The 19,223-nt window shown below is 38.5% G+C and overlaps 1 protein-coding gene across 1 annotated transcript in view; it reads left to right on the forward strand.

Annotated features, from left to right (window-relative positions):
- The first annotated feature begins 71 nt into the window (after positions 1–71).
- Zfp91 (ZFP91 zinc finger protein, atypical E3 ubiquitin ligase) overlaps positions 72–19,223 on the forward strand; it is a 35,436-nt gene continuing 16,284 nt past the window's right edge. Inside the window, 5 exon segments of the mRNA XM_027406595.2 lie at positions 72–301; positions 304–360; positions 362–415; positions 418–569; positions 5,225–5,253. Of these exon segments, the coding sequence (XP_027262396.1) occupies positions 203–301; positions 304–360; positions 362–415; positions 418–569; positions 5,225–5,253 (391 nt within the window). The 5' untranslated portion in view covers positions 72–202.

The raw sequence follows: 19,223 nt of genomic DNA on the forward strand, positions 1-19,223 counted from the left end.
ACCGCCGGCAGTCGCAGGCTTGAGTGGCAGGGGGCGGGGGGGGCGCCCTAGGAGCGGGCGGAGGGGCGGGGGGGGAAGAGAGGTGCTCGGGAGTGAGGGAGCCGGACTCTCCGGGAGCCTAGGGGGGGCGGGGGGGAGCTGCGCCGCGGGCGCCGCCGCCTCCGCCACCTGGGAAGCAGGGGTGGGGGACGGACGAGCCCCGATGCCGGGGGAGACGGAGGAGCCGCGATCCCCGGAGCAGCAGGACCAGGAAAGGGGCCAGGCAGCGGCGGCCGACGCGGCTTCGGACGAGCTCCGGCCCGCGCGGCAGCAGCAGCGGCGGCGGCGGCGGCGGCGCCTGCAGGGACCGCGAGCAGCCGGCGTGCTGCGGGGAGGTCGGGACCGCGGCCGGGCCGCTGCGGCCGCCGCCGCCGCCGCCGCGCCGCCGCTGTGTCCCGCCGGAGGAAGGCCGAGTATCCCCGCCGGCGGAGGAGCAGCCCCAGCAACAGGCCTCCCGACGCTCCCGGGCAGCAGCTCACGGCCGCGAAGCCCCAGTCTCCTGCTCAGGGCAAGAAGAGTCCGCGACTCCAGTGAGTAACAGTCTTTGAGGCTTTGGGGAAGACCCCCCTCTGATCCTCACTACCCTCCCGGCTCCCGTAGCACCCGCTCCACGTGACACCCCGCTTGCTCTGCCCCCTGCCGGCTCGGCACGCCAGATGTCACGCCGCTGGCGGCCCCGGGCTCCTGCGGCTGGCTCGGCAGCCTGCGGCCACCAGCCCACGCCCGAAGTCACCCTGTGCAGGCTGCTTTGCCCTCCGCCTCCCGCCTGCTCAGCCCTCGCTCTGGCTGGCTTGTGCGCCCCCTTTGTCAGCCTGTCGCTTCCAGTCTCAGATCAGGTCCCCGCGAGGAAGCCCACAGCACCGTACTATAACCCCTGAAGAGTGTCTTTGCCCGACCCTATTTATCAACTAGCCCGCGAGCCACTCAAGAGGTAGCCTTTTCCTCGTCCTCCTAAATCGTCACGTTCATTTTTTTACCGTCAGGATGAAAACGTGACTATGCCACTTATACTTTACGTGACCAAACTAGACGTGTAGTTCTTATTACCTACCAAACATTGTATGTACTTTTTCTTTATGCGTGTATTTTGACGTAGTACTCAGATTGAGAGGAATTACTACCTTGAACTAATAGAGGCCCTTAACAGATTGCCAGGAACATAAATATTTTAAATTGCCCAATAGAGTAATGCTTAAATTAAAAATAAAGTTACACGTTTTAATCAAATTAGCTGTTCATTGTTGAGAACTGTATGTCATTTGATTTACAAATGGGAAAGGGGGACAGAAAATCGAAGGGCTAGGATTTCGAGTTTCAGATAACTGCAACCTCCCAGTAGCAGTGCAGCGGCTTTTCTTACCTTAGACCTAGGGCATTTTTAAAACTTAAAAGCCATTTTGTTTCAAAATTAAATTTGTGATTACAAATTTTTATGCTGAATTGAGAGTTGTAACTGTTGTGTGTACGTGCTTAGGAAAATCTTAAACTGTTATGTATTTAACTCACTAACTTGAAAAGCTGTAAATCATTCATCTTAATTGGGACATAAATTCCATAGGCAAAGTCTTTAACCTATGTGTACCTCGGATTCTTCATCTGTGCACAGTTATATGGGGAGTTAACCTCTATGACTTGAGTTTATGTATAATAAATACGTTGTGGTACCATTTTACACAGCGTCTCACACAGCAAAATGCTAAATTCAAATGGCTGTTTTGAGTATTGATGGCCTAACAGAGACAGGAGTACTTTGTAGTGGTGGTTTTGTGTCAGTTTTGTAAAGCTGCATGGCTTTGTGTTATCTTACATGAACAAGTATTTTAAATCCCACAATGTAATTTTGGAAACAGTTGATCTTGGATGAATATGACTGCTTGCCTGCTTGGTTTTTTTTTTATCACAATATTCATTATGGAAGGGAAGAAGCAATCTTAATATTTCTTCTCATATAGTACTATAGTTACTATATGAGTACTATAGTATATATAGTACTATAAAGTATAGTACTATACCTTCTTTTGCCTTCAGACTTGCCCTTGCACGTGTATTTAATACTATACAACTTTGTTATTCTTAAAATGAATTTCCATTTTTATTGCACATTTCACTTGCTCTGTGTCCTACAAATCAGAAGAATCTCAACACATTTCCACCTTTGCATTCCTTGTTTGAAAAGTAACTGGGACTAGTATTGTTACTCCTCTAGGCAATAGAAAATTAAATTTGTCCTGGCCTTGTCTTCAAGGACCTTGCTGAGGAAGCGAATGTTGATTAACACTCAAGAAACTTATGTACATGGTTTACAGATGTTCTGTGACAAAACATTTTGAAACTCATTTTTCTGTTTAATCCTTTGAGACATGCAGTTTTGAGTGTCAGTGTACTGAATTCTGACCTTGATTAGTCTCTTCCAAATAAAAATTTAAAAAGGAGATGAGAAATTTAATATCTATACTAATTATTTGATCTTTTTAAATCTTTCCCTCCCTAGTTACTTTTTCATTCATTTTCCATATCTCTGCATTTTTTAAACCTACGAATCCCATGTAATTAGCTATTAACCTGTATTTGTTTCCCTCAATGAAAGAAATAGCAAAATATACAAAATTGTTTAAAATATCAAAAACATAGATTTGGATCAACTATTTAGGTATTTGTGTATAATGAATCTAGCATTTAACTTTATGCCTTCCTCCTGAACATATTCACTGAATATTCACTGTGTTGTTAATGGAAGGCAAATTATATAGTGGAAAAAAGCGTGAACTTGATGTTCAAGCTGAAAAGTTGATGTCTTGCCTTGTACTGCTCACTTGATTGAGTAAGCGAGTCACCAGCATCCTCTATCATGGATGTTTTGAGTTTGTGACAGGAGCTTTACAGCTGAATGATAGGTTATACTTTCATAAACTTAACTGTGTAACAACTTATTCACATTCAAGTTTTTGAGAATTAAAAGAATACAAAATATTAATGCCGGAAATGAATTTCAGTGAATATGTTCAGGAGGAAGGCATAGTTAAATACTAGATTCATTGTACACAAATACCTAAATAGCTAGTAGTTAGTGATTTAAAGTCAATTTATACAAAGCTTGTGTTCATGTTATTTAAGAATTAAGCTCATTGTTTTCTGTATTTTAGTTATGGAAGTACTTAAAGAAGCATGTGGTGGTATAATTTGAAGGTTAAGGATATACTTTTTTTCCCTTTGACTTATTGTTTCTTATATGTTTTTTCTTCTTTTTTAGAGTGTTTGGTTGGGTTTTGGTTTTTCTGTTTCTTTATGTCTTTTTTTAAAGACAAGGTCTTACTATGTAGCCCTTGCCTGGAACTTTGTATATTCACCATACTGTGCCTCCAAGTGACAGATGTATCAGTTGCCTCTGCCTCCCAAGTGCTTTGATTAAAGGCATGTACCACCCCGCCTGACTTTTCTGTTTTTAATAAATTAAAATACCCATGTGCAAAACGGTGAAATCAAGTTAAGAGTAGGCTAGGAGGCAAAATATCTTTATATATAAAATTGGATATCTGTTCATTCCAGATTTTAAAACTCTTTAGCAAATAAGTCTTGAAACTTAAAATGTGGCTGTTACATAGCCTTCTCAAACTAATCCTTGAAGAGTTTTTTTTTGGAAGGCTTTTGGTTCAGATGAATGACAAGTGAAGGAGGGTTGTTTTACTCTCTGGTAGATGGAGTTCAGACTTCTTTGTGAAGGGGTTTTTTGAGTTTTGTTTTTTGTTTTTTTATCAAAACTAAAATAGCAATAAACCTTTTGGGTTTTTTTTTTTTTCTGTGTTTGCTTGAAGGGTTGTGGATAGTAAGAAGGATGGATGAGGTGAATATTCTGAATAGACAAACACAAGCTTTTTGTTTCTAGAAGACCTCAGTTGCACATCACTGGACTCCTAAGTGGTCAGGATCCTAGGGGGCAGGCAGTCAGGATGTGGTAGAAACTTTGAACTATTTCAAAAACATATCTAACAGGTGTGTTTTTAGTGCTCCATTTACTAAAGTAAAGGTGGTTCACAATTACTTGCCAGTTGTCAAGTTTGTAACAGAACTAAAGTCGAGTCATTATAGTTACTGAGCGTTTAAAAATGAGTCATAAAAGATGACAGCTGTTCTTTCACAAAACATCCTTTAATTGCATTGAGTTTATTTGCAATCTTTATGCTGCTAGATATATGTGTATCTTTATGACAGAAATAGGAAGCCAGTTTACTTCTGGGTTTAGGGAAGGGGTATGGAATTCACAATACTGTATCTCCAGTTACTTTCGATAGAAGTTATTCCAAATTAAAATCATGGGAATGGATTTGTATTTTAAGTCAGGCTTATAACGTTTGAGCTTTTTACTTGCATTTAATTTGTAAAGTATAAGTAATATTTATTTGGAATGTGTATATATTGCCTTTTTAGAAATTTTTATTGGATTTAGTAACCAATTTTAGGAGCTATTAAAATTCAATAAATTTTGTTAGTAAAATTGTTCAGTAAATACATAGCAGAGATAGTTGTGTAGCAAAACCTCAATATTTATCAGTGAGATGAGAGTTAACTGACATCTTACCACCCTTGCTACATCTGCCTCCCTGTCCCCTTTTTAGACAGAAGTGTTTTAGAGCACACCTCATGTTGACTCTTTTTTTTTCCTTTTGGTTTTTCGAGACCTGCCAGCTTTCTCTATGTAGCTTTTGAGCCTGTCCTGGCATTTGCTCTGGAGACCATGCTGGTCTCGAACTCACAGAGTTCCACTTGCCTCTGCCTCCCGAGTGCTGGGATTAAAGGTGTACACCACCAACGCCTGGCTCATATGTTGTCATTTTAGTCTTATTTACTGTACATAAATAAAATAAGGACATTTGTTTTCTTGCATAACCACTTTTAATAGAATTAGCAACATTTTCCTTGTGTTTTTTTAATGATTAAGAACAATTTTAGATGATATTCTGTAGCCACTCTTTAAGTTTACATTAATCAATATAAAAAATTTGACTTCCTCAGATACAGTGCCATAGTATAGTACAGATAGGGTATTTCTACTGCAGCTGAAAATTAGGCTTTGCTTTGAACAGCATATTGTAGATGCTTTCTGTATTATTCTAGAAGTGAATAAAATAAATACTTGTGTTTTAAGGAAATTCACAGAATTTAACATTTGACTCTTAATTTCTTTCAGGTGCATAGAAAAAATAGCAAGTGATAAAGGTAAGATTCTTCCTTTCCACGTATGAAAAGCTCTGTCTTGTAGTCTAATTAAAAGGGCACTACAGTTCAGCCTGATTATTCAGTGCTTTCCATTCGAAGGTGATTTGTGTAGTAGGCCCTACTGGAAGATTTAGAATCTGTTTAGATGGCATAAGAAGCAGATTTGGAAAATACAATGTCTTTGAATTTAGAAACTCAGTAATGGGTTATAACTTAAAAGCCACTCTACTTTTTTAAACTTAGCCACAGGGAAACCAAAAAAGAAAAGAAAAAAGAAACCTCCTTACCATTTTTCAGATTAGCTTGCTAATTTACATCCATTGATAGTGTGGTATCCTTTTTTTCTAGATCATCACTAACACTGAACCATTTGTTTTGATACTAGTTATAAGTTTGAATTGATAATTTCATTGTGAGTTTGTCATTATAACTGTTGTAGGGGTTTTATTGTTTAATGTTTATAGATGTGCATATGGCTCATATTTGTAAATCCCAGCATTCAGATGGCTTAAAGCATTGCCACAAATTCTAGACTAGCCTGAGCTACAAAGTAAAACCTTGTCTCCAGCAAACAAGAACATCAAAAAGTATGTATGTTATGTAATTTAATACCCCATAGCTGTTAGCAAAAAGGAAATTCTTTACAGATAGAAGTAGAGAACATTACTTGAAATTGGCCAGGCATAAAAAGACAAATGCTGCTGTATTACTTTAATGTTACACGAGTGTGGCACGAATAAAAAAACCCAGAGAAAGAGAGATTGGGATTAAAGCCGAAGATCAGAAAATCAAAGTGGCCAGCCACTAGCTCAGGCATTAGTTCTAACCTCTACTTCAGATTGAAAGGTGTGAGTGATACTGTCTCAGATTAAATCTGACTGCATCTGTCTCCACCAAATCTTAGACTGCTTAGACTGCTCGTGTCCCCTCCAGTCTTATATTCCTCTCTAGTGCTGGGATTAAAGGCGTGGGATCCCAAATTGCTGGTATCAAAGGTGGGAGCTCTGTTTCTCATTTAGACTCTGTCACTCTCCTTTAGCCAGGGGGTGGCCTTGAACTCACAGATAACCATCTGCCTCTGTCTCCCGAGTGCTGGAATTACAGGCATGTGCCACCACTGCCTGACCTCTCATGAGTTGTATATAAGTGGTAGAATAGTTGCTAGAAGCTAAGAATTTGGGGGAAACAATCTGTTGATGATTGGGTACAAGTTTTGCTTAGACTGCAGGCGTACATTTCAGTGCTTTATTGTACTGCACTTTAGTATAGTAAGTAATGATGTAATAGACATTTTAGGATTGTTAAAGTCATTTTTAATACTCACACAAAAATGGTAAATTAGTAAACTGGCAGTTACATTAGTTAGCTTAATTGGAGCTTTATAATATAAAACACATTTTGTTCATGCTTTGTGTATAACTTTCAAGTTTCTCCAGCTTAGCTGGCAATCACCAAAGGCTGGGACAAAAGAGCAGCAACCAAGGATCCACCTGCATGTGTTCCTTGCAGAGTGGATTTGCTTCCTCTTATGTCTTACCTGTAGAAAACCACACTTTGAAGGAGTTTTTAGACCCTGGAGGGTGGGTAGTGCTTTAGGTAAACAAGGTTAGCATAGTAAGGGAGAGTGAGCAACAAACAGGAACTGTTGAGGATTAGGAGCAGGAGTGACCTGGAAGTTCATAGGATTGCAGGCTTTCCGAGACATCTCTGGGGATTTTATCTGTGGCTACACTCTTAACGAATTTTGCATGTGGAATTAAAAACTGGAAATTGTCTGGGCAGTGGTGCTGCACTTCTTTAATCCCAGCACTTGGGAGGTGCAGGCAGGTAGATCTGAGTTTAAGGCCAGCCTGGTCTATACAGTGAGTTCCAGAACAACCAGGGTCACACAGGGAAACCCTGTCTCTAAAAATAAACAAATAGACAAAACAAAAAACAAAAACAAAAAACCTCAAGATTCATGGTTGAATGTTACTATAATGCTAAGTATGCATTTGAAGTAGGTGCTGAGACAAGGTTAAATTAGAAGCATTTGCTACACCACTAAATATAATTACTTGTCAGTTAAAAATTTGAGAAACCCAGGATCAAACCAGCAAGGTAGAAATTAAGTTAGTTGTTGGTTTTAGACTTTTTAATCTAAATTGTAGGCTGGAAATTTGATGTTTCTGATAGCCTTGCGATTGAATCCCTTCTCAAAACTTAAAGTGTTTCAACTGATTGAGATTGATGTTCAAGCTGACAGCTATGCACTACAACACAAGCATATTAATACTAAGAATTAACTAACCATGAAACTTCTGTTCTTGACTGGATATGTTGGTGATCACTGGGATGACTTAAAATACCTATGGCTTTCTAAGCTCTCGGTTGCTTCCATCTTTTTGTTCTTGCCATGTGATCCCCCTGTACATGATGGCAGGACTGGCATCTTTATATAGACTTGCCTGTCTCCAGAATTGTGTGAACAAAGGTTTTTGTTTGTTTGTTTTGGGTGAGTGTTGTTTTTGTCTTTTCTTAACTTTCCACAAATTTCTGGTTCTGACAATGTAGGACCAACAAATCTTAAATTCTCAAAATAAAGGATAAACAACACAGGTTTATGTAGAGATTTGTTCTTTTTGTATGCCAAGCAGCTGGTCTTTTTCTGTATAAGACACTAGCTGGGGTTCTTCTAGTTCAGTGGTTCTCAGCCTTCCTAATGCTGTGACCCTTTAATCGGTTCCACATATGGTAACCCCCAAAAATAAAATTATTTTCATTGCTACTTCATAACTATAATTACTACTGTTAGGAATCATAATGTAAATATGTAATATTCATGATATCTTATAGGTGGACCCCTTTGAAAGGGTTAGTCAACTCCCATCCATCCCCCAAAGGGGTCACAACTCACAGATTGAGAACCACTGCTGTAGTTGAATTCATTTTGACACCCAGTTCCAGTACTGCCTATATGGGGGTAGCATCCCATCTCACAGATTGCTCCCACAGAATTGTTCACCACCTCCAATGCCAATCTCATGTTCTTGGTTTTTCTGCTAGTCATTCCTACCAACACTAAAATATTTCTATATTCTCTTCATTGGGCTAGCTAGAGTGACTCATAGAACTTGGAGAAACAACTAGGATATAAAGGAAATTATAAAGGTTATAGATGTATAGGACAACCCTGTCTTGGTGACCACCCTCCAGGAACCTGTGTTTGCTCATCCAGTTCTTGGAGTGGGGTTGAGAGGGGTGATGTTCCTGAAAGCTTCACTAAGTGGTATGATTGATTTAATCACTGGCTGTTAGTGGGTAGCTAACTTAAGCCCCAGCTCCCTCACTGTAGGTGAGGGAGAAAAGTGACAGATGTTCATCATGCCATAATCTTAGTGTTCACTGTCCTAAAGCTACCCATAAACTACTAGGCCCTAGTCTATTCATTAGCATACAAAGACAATTACTATCTATTCTTAAAGATTTTTTTCAGTGGTATTCAAAAGACAGGGCTCTCACATTACTGTTCTAGTATAATGTGAAAATGCAAAGTAGAAGTGTGTGGATGACTTGGTCTTTATTTTCTCTCATTAATAATGTGGGCCAAGAACCTTTTGAAAGTAGGAGTTTGATGCAAGCCTAGTAGTAGCATTTAGTAATTTCTAGCAGGCATGAGAATCTTGGTTTGAAGCCAACTTGCACTACATGGTTTTAGACCCTGTCTTAATATAAAAAATAAATAATGTAGATATGGCTTTTCCATTGAACAGTTCATTGTTTTTAAAGAGAAATTTTTTTATATCTTGCTAACTGGGATTGGGTGATGAGCTTTGTTTTATTTCTTGTAAATAATAAAACACATGGTAGCATGGGATCTCTATGAACAGCACTTTTTTTGATATAGAATCTTTTCTGTTTTTGCCCAGGCAGACCTAAAAATAAAACTAAATCCTCCCTTTTTTAGGCTCCCTGATGCTGGGGTTATAGGCATGTACTTAACCAGACCAATGTCAAACTACTTAGAAAACTTTTGTATTCTTCCCCTACACCTTCACTTTGAGAAATGTCATTGTAACTCCAATATTGAACCTTTCTGGAATGATTTAAATGCGTAATATGTTTCTTATTTGCCTCACTGCTTCATTTGACCTTCAGAGTCTTTTATCACTGTCTACAGTTAGTATTATAAAATGTTGAAATGTGGCTGTACTGGTTTTTTGTGTGTTCTTTTGACTTTGTGATTAAGTCATTTTTATTCCTTCACAGTCATTTTAGTGGTTTCAAAGCAAGTTGAAAGTGTGTGTGTGTGTGTGTGTGTGTGTGTGTGTGTGTGTGTGTGTGTGTGTGTATTCTGTTGAACAGGAAGCCTCCTGAGCACTCTAAAACTTTGCTTAATTCTGATAACTTTTTAATTCCATCTAACCTCTTGAAACTTGAAGACTATATCAGTGAGTTGGATATAATTTTAGAGCTTGTTTCCCCTGACCTTTCATTTAAAAGTGAAGGCACTGAAACATAAGGAAATGTAAATTGTTTTACTGAATTGCATAAGAAACCACAATAAATATAGTGTCTTAAAATGATTTATTTTTCTGAAATGGCTGTCTGATATGTATATCAGCTGTTGCCTAGTTACAGTTCTCTTGCATGTGGCTACTTTGTTTTAAATGACTTAAACAAGCATCATTACATGACAACCTTTAGGTAGCTTTGTAACAGGGAAAGTACCACTATAAAAGTGATATTTCAGTCATGTTACATTTACAGTATAATATATCACTAGAAATTACCATCATAGGAAACCTTTGCAGAATTTTTACATCTCCAGTGTTAATGCCCTTTCAGAAGCTGTTCTTTATGGCCTATTTCATTGCATGTCTCCTGATTCTGTTATTTAAAAAAATAATAATAATTCCCTTATTGAGAATTTCATAAAGTACACAATGAAATAAGAGCATATGTGTTTCCCATTTTTCCTTTCTACCCCACCCCCACCCCCAGTGTCCCTAAACCTAGGTCACTGCGTCATCTTTTTTTGAAATAGGGTCTTCCTATGTCACCTAAGCTGACCTCAAATTTGTAGGATCATTCTGCCTTAACCTCCTTAGTGTTAGGATTATAAGAGTACCATCAAGCCCTGCTTCTGTGTAAACACTGCAGATCTGAAGCCGGGTGTGGTGGCACACTTATAATCCAGCATTTGAGAGGCAGAAGCAGGAAAATCAGTTTAGATTGGCCTTAGCCATATAGAGAGTTCAAGCCAGCTGGACTACATGATACCCTGTCTCAAAGAAAAAAAAAGTAAGGGGGACGGGGGCGGAGATCTGGTCATGCCACTTACCTACTTGAATTCATTTCATAATTATTAGGGTAAAATCAAAAATCTCGCCAGGAGCTTCTTGATGTGATGGCAGTTTGTCATTTCTTCTGAAGTGATTTTGAACTGGCTTTTTAACTTTCTTTGGGATATTTATATACCGTCTTGATTTCTGCTATTCTGCCATCCAGCTGTTACTTATTACTTCTTTATCCTTTGGAGTCCAGGGGTATCTATTAAGCATTGAGCTAATTGTCAGATAAAGAGTCCATTAAGTTAATAAACACAAATATAAGAGCTGCTTTTAAAGAGAAAGCAAAACCAGTCTTTTGGTGCTTTTTAAGGAACAAAACTAATAATGTTGGTATTGTGAAAGTCAAAGGCTGTATGTTGATTAGGCTTTTGTAGTTGTCCTAAACTTTAATATTACCTAAAACATGTGTAAGTTTATTAAATTTATACTCTTCTGTTTACATTTCTGTACTGAATAGTAGTAAATAGAGATAACTAGAAGATAAGATTCTAATTTAAGTGTTAACATACATACATGAATAGAGTCTAGTTTACTTAAAATAAGAGACCTATCTATTTGGGGATGCAGCTGAGTTGGTAGCTTGTCTTGCATACTGGACACCTTTGCAGAGTTCTGTTCCCAGGTCCCTGTATTATGGTGTTGCTCCCCCAAATCTCAGCACTCAAGAAGTGGGAACACGAGGATCAGACATGGACCTCCTCAACTACAAATAATTTCACGCTGGCCTGGGTTACATAAAACCTAGCCTAAGGAGGGGGCAGGGGTAGGAAAAGAATAAGTGAACCTGGACAAGACTATGGGTTATTTAATTTCTTATGTGACCTTTTCTCCTGGTTTTGTTCACAGAAAAAAGTTCTTCCCATTCTGTTTTGAAACATAAATATCATGTATACCTTCAGATTAAGTCAGCTTTGGCAGGGTAATTTTTCTTATGGGTCTTTTTAACTCATTGCATTATTTAGATTGGATCTTGGCCCTTGTTTAGTTGTAAATTATCAAATCCAAAGGAAGTTTACATTGACCTCTCATGTTCATTCCTCTTTTCTCAGGTTAGATACCTATAGTAGGAAGGATGTATTTGGACTTTAGTGTACTCTTCCCTTGTGAGCTCCAAAACTTAATGTGTGAGCATAAGGAAGTCCTCTCCTTGGACTGTAAAGACAGGAAAAATGATTACTTGGCAGGGTATATGAACTATATTTAGAGAAACAGGAAAAATAATTGCTATCACTAGGTAGGTTTTTGAGGATTGATAGTTCTCTATAAAACACAGTTAAGATCTAAAAAGACTTTTACACCAGCTTCTAACCCTAATTAAACACATCCTGTTTCACCTAAGAACCAGATATTAGCTATATTTAACTTTTCTAACCCTGAGATAAATGGGTAACCTGAAAGTCAGAGAACCAAATATTGTGATGCCTCATCTAATATATTTCTTCATGGTCAAATGACTGCAATTCCTGGAATTTTATTTAGCTTCATCTTGCTTCTTAGGAGAATTAGAAAAAATATTCCTGTTGCTAGTGTCAATATCTTGGATTGCTTCATAAAACTAACTACACTTGTCCCATTGTCTTCTTTCACCTTAGCTATTCTGGCTTCCTCCCCCCCATCATCTTTGAATAAGATGAAACATGGCTCTTTTCCTGTCTCCTTGTGATTGTTTTTGGTAATGTGTGTATCCTGTTGTCAAATCTGTTCTCTTTGTGAATGGAGTGGGAATTGCTTAACAAAACAATTAAAGCATGCAGTTCTGTGCCAATGTATGTGATATTTTGAATGAAAATGGCCCCAGCAGACTCAAAGGGAGTGGTGCTATTTGAAAGGATTAGGACCTGTAGCCTTGTTGGAATAGGTCTGACTTAGTTGGAGGAAGTATGTGACTGAGGGTAGGTGGGCCTTCCTGCTGCCCTGCTGATCCTGATGAGTAGAACTCTCAGCCACATTTCTAGCACCATGTCTGCCTACATGCCTCCATGGTTCTCACTATAACACTAATGGACTAAATAAATCTCAGAATGTAAGCAAGCCCCAATCAAATGCTTTCTTTTAAAAGAGTTGCCTTTGTTGTGGCCATCTCTTCACAGCAATAGAACAACACTGACTAAGACCATATATTAGTATTGTAAGACCATACTATAGTATTGTACAACCAAGGACTGCTACCTAAAATCCAGATGTATCCATTACCACCAAAGAGGATCACTATACCATTTAAGAGTAATTATTCCTCCTCTTCCCTACCCTGACTCCATCCCTTACCCTAAATAGTAATTCCTACTTTCTATCTCTAAATTTTCCTTTTCTGGATATTTCATATAAACGTAGTCATATAATGTGTGACTTTTCTTTTCTGTCTGGTGTCTATGGCATAGTATACTTTTTTAAGAATCATGTTTTCAGTGTTTGGTCCTCCACTTCTCACACTCTTGAAGGCTGAGGGGATGAGGCCTGACTAGTATAATTAGGTTACTGGGAGCAGGCCTCAAAAAGTTAAGCTTATCCCTGGCTGCAATTTCTGTGTCTTCAATCCATGCTAAGATGTGGAATCTGCCTCATGTATCTATTGCCACATCTTCCCGCCTTAATGAGCTGAAATTGAGCAAAGATAAATTTTTCTCCCTTGTGTTGGCCATGTATTTGATCAGTAGACACAAAAATAACTCATAATTTGGATGCACAACCTTTTGTTGATAGATACTTGGTTATTTACACATTTTGGCCATCATGAATTGTGATACTATACCATTTCTATAAAAGCATTTGTTTGATTAAATCCCTGTTTTCACACTTTGACATGTGACTTGTCTGCTAAGATAAAATTCCTGAGAAAACAATTTACAAAAAGGAAATATTTATTTTGGCTCCTTGTTTCAAAGGTTTGCATCCATTGCCATTTGGTCTATGTTTCTGGGCCTACAGTGAGGCACAATTAATTAGTTTTTCTGTTATTAAAAAGATTCTTTCCTCATACAATAAATCCTGATTACGGTTCCCCTTCCTTTACTGCCAGTTCTTCCCTACCTCCTCACCTCCCCTCCTATCTGAAAAGTTTCTGCACTCCGATAAGCCTGTCTGCCAATGCAGCAGTCCAAATCGGACCAAATTAAACCGAATTAGAAAAAGCCCATGTTTAATAGATACAACATTCCCGGATGATTTTCCATCCCCCAAGAGATGAGATGGAAAAGAGAGACCAAAAACTCAGTTTGTTTTCTGGGGGACAGTTTAAATACCCTGTGGGGGTCTTAAGCATCTGGGTGAGGGTTATCATTTGGTGGGCTTTCTGAGATGCAGCAGGATTTGAAGAGAGAGAGGGGAGGGGCCTTGGGACGTCTCATATTCATTGGGTATATGGATGCCAAGGGGTGGGGTGAAGCTTCCACCAGGACATCCCAGACTCTTTGGTGGGTATGTAGGTACCAGGGGCTGGGTGAAGCTTCCACCAGAACACTATCCATATCCATTCCCTTTCTGTCTCTCATTAGAAAAGAACAGACTTCTAAGAGATAACAATAAAATAAAATGAAAACCATTAGATAGAAATTGCACAAGGCAAACCAAAAGAAGGAAAAGAGCCTCTTGAAAGAAGTCACAAGAATCAGAGACCCACTCATTCACACAGTCAGGAGTTCCATAAAAATTCTAATCTGAAAGCTATAATAATATATATATGAAGGTGACCTGGTTGCCTATCCATGTCAGGCCTGTGCTTACTGCTTCAGTCCCTGTGAATTCATACAACCTTTGTTCAGTTGATTTAGGAGGGCCTTGTTCTCCTGGTATACTCCCTCCATCCCCTTTCTAGTTCCTAATTCTTTCTGTCTCTTCTTCCTTGGGATTCCCTGAGCTCTGAGGGGACATTTGATGGAGACATCCCATTTAGAGCTGTGTATCCCAAGATCTGTCTCTCTGTGTATTGTCTGGCTGTGTGTGTCTCTGTTTTTGTTCCTATATGCTGTAGGAGGAGACTTCTCTGAGGATGGCTGAATCCTTAAGGCACTGACCTATGAGTATAACAAAATATCATTAGGAATTATTTTGTTACTTTTTTTTTTTTAAGACCAATAGTGATTGGTTTTACCCTAGGTCATTGGACTGTCTAGTCTCAGGTTCTTGGTCACCCAAACATTGGCAGTATTGGATGTGGGTTCTGTCTCACACATTGGGCTTTAAGTCAAAAAGACATTGATTGATTATTCTCACAAGACTTGTGCCACCACTATCCTAGCATAATTTTGCAGGCAGGCAAGATACCATTGCTGTATACATTTCTCTTTTGGTATTGGTAGCCTGCAGAGTACCTTCCCATTCCAAACACACTAGAACATAGGGGAGGAGTGAAGGTTCTATGTAGGTACCAGTTCATGATCTCCATGCTCAATGAGGTAATGTGGGAGTTGTCTTCAGTATCAGGGCCTTGCTGTCAGTATAAGGAGAGCAATCTGTTGTCAACAGACTGGGTTGTTTGGGGATTTCCAAGGGACCCCCTTCACCCACAGTGCAGTTCCCAGTAGTGGAAGCTTAATTTGGTGACAAGAAATGGTTAGTTGGGATTCCATCTCCTTCATTATTTAGAAACTTCATTAGGATTGCCATCATGTATTTTCGGAAGTTTCTACTGCACTAAATTTCCATACCACTCACATCTAGCTGTCTCTCCCTGCGTTCCTTTCCTCAGCCCGTCTCTCTTCCCCCTCCCCACCTGATCCTCCCATTCCCATTACCCGCTCTTACCCCAATTCCACTCTGGATCTATGGATTGTAGCTTGGTTATCATTTATTAACAGCTGATATCCACATATAAATGAACACATTTTTTTCTAGTTCCATCCCCTACAAATTTCATGATGTACTTTTTAACAGTTGAGTAATATTCCATTATGGAAATGTACATTTTCTTTATCTGTTCTTCTCTTGAGAAACATCTAGGTTATTTCCACTTTCTGACTGTTATGAATAGAGCAGAAATGAACATAGTTGAATAAGTGTCCTTATGGTAGGATGCAATGTCCCTTGGGTATATGCATATATGCCAAAGGGTTATGGCTGGATCTTGAGGAGGTAGATTGATCACAGTTTTCTAAGAAATTAACATGCTGCTTTCCATAGTGATTGTACAAATTTACACTCCCACCAGCGATGTATGAGTGTTCCTCTTATTTCATATCCTTGCAAATATGAGGTGTAACTAGTGTTACTGATCTTAGTTAGCCATTCTGATGTTGTAAAATGTAATCTCAAGGTAGTTTTGATTTACATTTCCCTGATGGTTAAGGATGTTGAACATTTGTTTCTTAACCATTTAAGTTTCCCCTTGAGAATTCTGTGTTTAGATCTGTAACCAGTTTTTTGGATCAAGTTTATTGAGTTCTTTGTATATTTGGATATTAGTCCTCTGTGGGATGTGCAGTTGATAAAAATCTTTTCCTATTCCGTAGACTACTGTTTTGTTACTACAATGAAGGAATGTTGCTTTATAGCAGCCAGGGGCAAGGCCCACTTCCTAACAGTCCACTAAGCCATGAATTCATTAATCCACTGAAGTTAGACCTCTTTGAGTCTATTACTTCTGAAGGCTCAGCACTGAAGCTATTGAAATTGAAAGACTTAGTTTTGAGTATCTGAGCCTTGGGGGAGACCCATTACATTCAAATCATAAAGTGAACTAGGAGCCGTTGAATCACATGTAATTTGTTGTTGATGTGTTGTGAATCTTCTGTTTTCCTACCCAGTTTTAGGACTGTTTGCATTGTACAAGGGTTCCAGTTTCTCTGAATTCTCTCCAACACTCTTTATAAGCATCCTGTCCTAGTCAGTATGAAATTATGGTATCAGGCTATTGATTTGCTTTTCATAAATGACTGATGCTGAGTATCTTTGCATGTGTTTTTGGTTATTGCTTTGGGTTTTAAGTGTTAGCTCTTAAATTTTGTGTATATGATTGTTTTGAATTAATTTTAATTTTTAAGAGCTAGGAATCTAGCTTCCTTCTTTGTATGTAAATACTGTTTTCCCATTAACATTTGTTCACGAAAATGCCCATTCCCACATCCAGCAGTTTTACAACCTTATTGAAAAGCAGGTGTGTGTGTGTGTGTGTGTGTGTGTGTGTGTGTGTGTGTGTGTGTGTGTGTGTGTGTGTGGTTTATATGTGTGTGTGTGTGTGTGTGTTGGTTTATATCTAAAGTCTCAATTCAGTTTAATGGCTTATTATGTTTAGTATTTTGCCAGTCAGTACCACACAGTGGTTCCTTTAACTTTTAATTGGCTTTGGAGTTCTGAAAAAGTCTTCCTAGTTTGTTCTTGTCCTACATAGCTTTGGCTACTTTCAGACTCTAGGATTTTCATATGAATTTTAGAATCAGGTTAACAGAATCTAGATTTTTATAGATACATTAAATTTGTACATCTGTTTTGGGAAGATGATCCTCTTAGCAATACTTTTTAATTCTTGTTTTTAAAAGGGAACCACTTTCTGAATTTCCGTTGGGGATTGTTCATTTAGTAAAGTATGTAAGACAGAATTATGTTTATTGATCTTTATTATATACCTTTCTGAATTTATTACAAGGGAGATACCAATCAATCGATCTGTATGAATATAAGGTCATTTAATCTTCAGGTAATAAAAGAGTGCTACACCCACCCGAACCCCCACCCCCAGCCTCAGCCCCAGCTAAGGTGCCACCTTTGCTTTTCTTTCTTTTCCCTTCCCTAATTGTTGAGGCTTGAATTTCTAGTAGAATGTTAAATAGAAGTAAAGAAGAGGTCATCCATGACTTTCTGCTTAGGTGGAAGACTTGTTTTTGCCACTGAGTGCAGTGTTGATTGTGGCCTTAAGAGACTATGTTCTCTTTTGTCGGTTTATCTATATCTCCTGAAATGTTTTTTTTTTATTCTACTGATGCATATTTTGTTTCATTTTGAATATAAAAATATATATTGATTCTCTTATAAATATGCATTTGCTTTATAAGGAATCTTAATTGGTATGTAGGGATTTGTTTGGTGTCATCCCCCCCCCCCCAGTTTGGTGTTAAAGTAATGTTGGCATCATAATATGATTGGGAAGTGTTCTATTTAATATCTTTGAAAGTTTGAGAACATCTGGAGGTTTTTATGGTTTTTTTTTTAATATTTGCTAGAATTGACTACTAAGTTCTGAGCCTAGGTTTTTGTATTTGGGATTCTTGAGGCTTAGAGCCACAAATGGGAAGACATTTCAGTAGGAGACTTAATGCTACCAAAATGCAGACTCTTGCAACCATTGGGCCAAGAATACAAAGCACTATCTACAAAGATTACTCTTACGCCTTACAGTCTAATAGAATTGGATTTACTAATACCCTGACATCTGTGTGTTCAAGTGCCTGTTTTCCAGAAGCCTTGCCATGATCATACAGTCTGTTGTCGTATATTTGTGTAATTATCAGAATGATAGGTAAAGCATGCACTGCTATGCTGACATTATAAATGAATTGAGTTTTTTGTTGTTTGTATGTTTGAATTGAAAGCCATATTTTTTCTGAGGTGTCGTTTTCTTTTGGGCTGTTATTAAATAGACTTTGCTACTGTTTCACTTTTGCTATATTTTATGGTTATGCAGTCTGATGTTACCTTAAGTTTTACATTATTTTTAGAAAGGCTTTCACATGTGAAATTATTAAAAGAATGTCCTCCTGTCTTAAGTACGTTCACTTCTAAATAGAAACTACATTTATTTACTAGCTATATGCACTCTGAATACTTATGTTATTGCTAAAGTCTTCAGTGATGTGTCTTCAATGAGGGGATAACCCACCTCACTTCATTCAACCTAAAAATGTGAGAAAATAGAGGAAAATATAAAAAGTTTTTTACACCTGTATACAGTGTCCCACAGAGCCTGAAATAAAATAATACTGGAACTAGACTTAACCATGATTGTATAGATGAATTTAAATACATGGTGTGATCTAAGTAAAATTGAGCAACTACAGGAAGGGCATTCCTGTAGGACAATCCTGTTAAATTCTTTGCAACATTACAGTTATTGAAGTATCTAGAACTGTCATTCCTTTTGCCTCCCCTAATTCTGGTTTTCTTTCTGAGACCACTTTCTTAATTTAACTTAGAGCTAATGGTTAGAATTCCATGAGTCAATTTCTTGGGTCTATTTTACATGCATTTTGAGTAAATAAAGTACTATTTGGCAATGAAATGTATTTTACATAGAGTAGCAATATTAGGATAAGTGTTCCTTTAGTATGGGGGCTGTGTGTGTATACATACATGTGTACCATACTTTTAGTTAGGGTTGCTTGCATGAGCATTGGTACAAGGGCAACTTATAGAGTTGCTATGTCACAGGGCAGTATGGCTGTCCCCTCCCAGCAAGCAATAACTGCCTCCTTATGGACAGGTGAGACCTAATGTTGAAGACCCCAGTCTTGGGCAGATAACTGCAGTCACTGTGGATTTTTATGAGTGTAGCAACCATATCAGATTCAGGACATAGCATTTTACAGCACAATTTCCCATATCTGATTCTTATATTCCTTCCACCCTTCCCTGAGCCTTGAACTGGATGATATAGATGTCCTGGACAGTGCTCAATAGTCATATATTCTCAGCACTTTGATCAGTTAAGGG

Source organism: Cricetulus griseus, chromosome 3, assembly GCF_003668045.3.
Source record: "Cricetulus griseus strain 17A/GY chromosome 3, alternate assembly CriGri-PICRH-1.0, whole genome shotgun sequence".
NCBI lineage: Eukaryota > Metazoa > Chordata > Mammalia > Rodentia > Cricetidae > Cricetulus > Cricetulus griseus.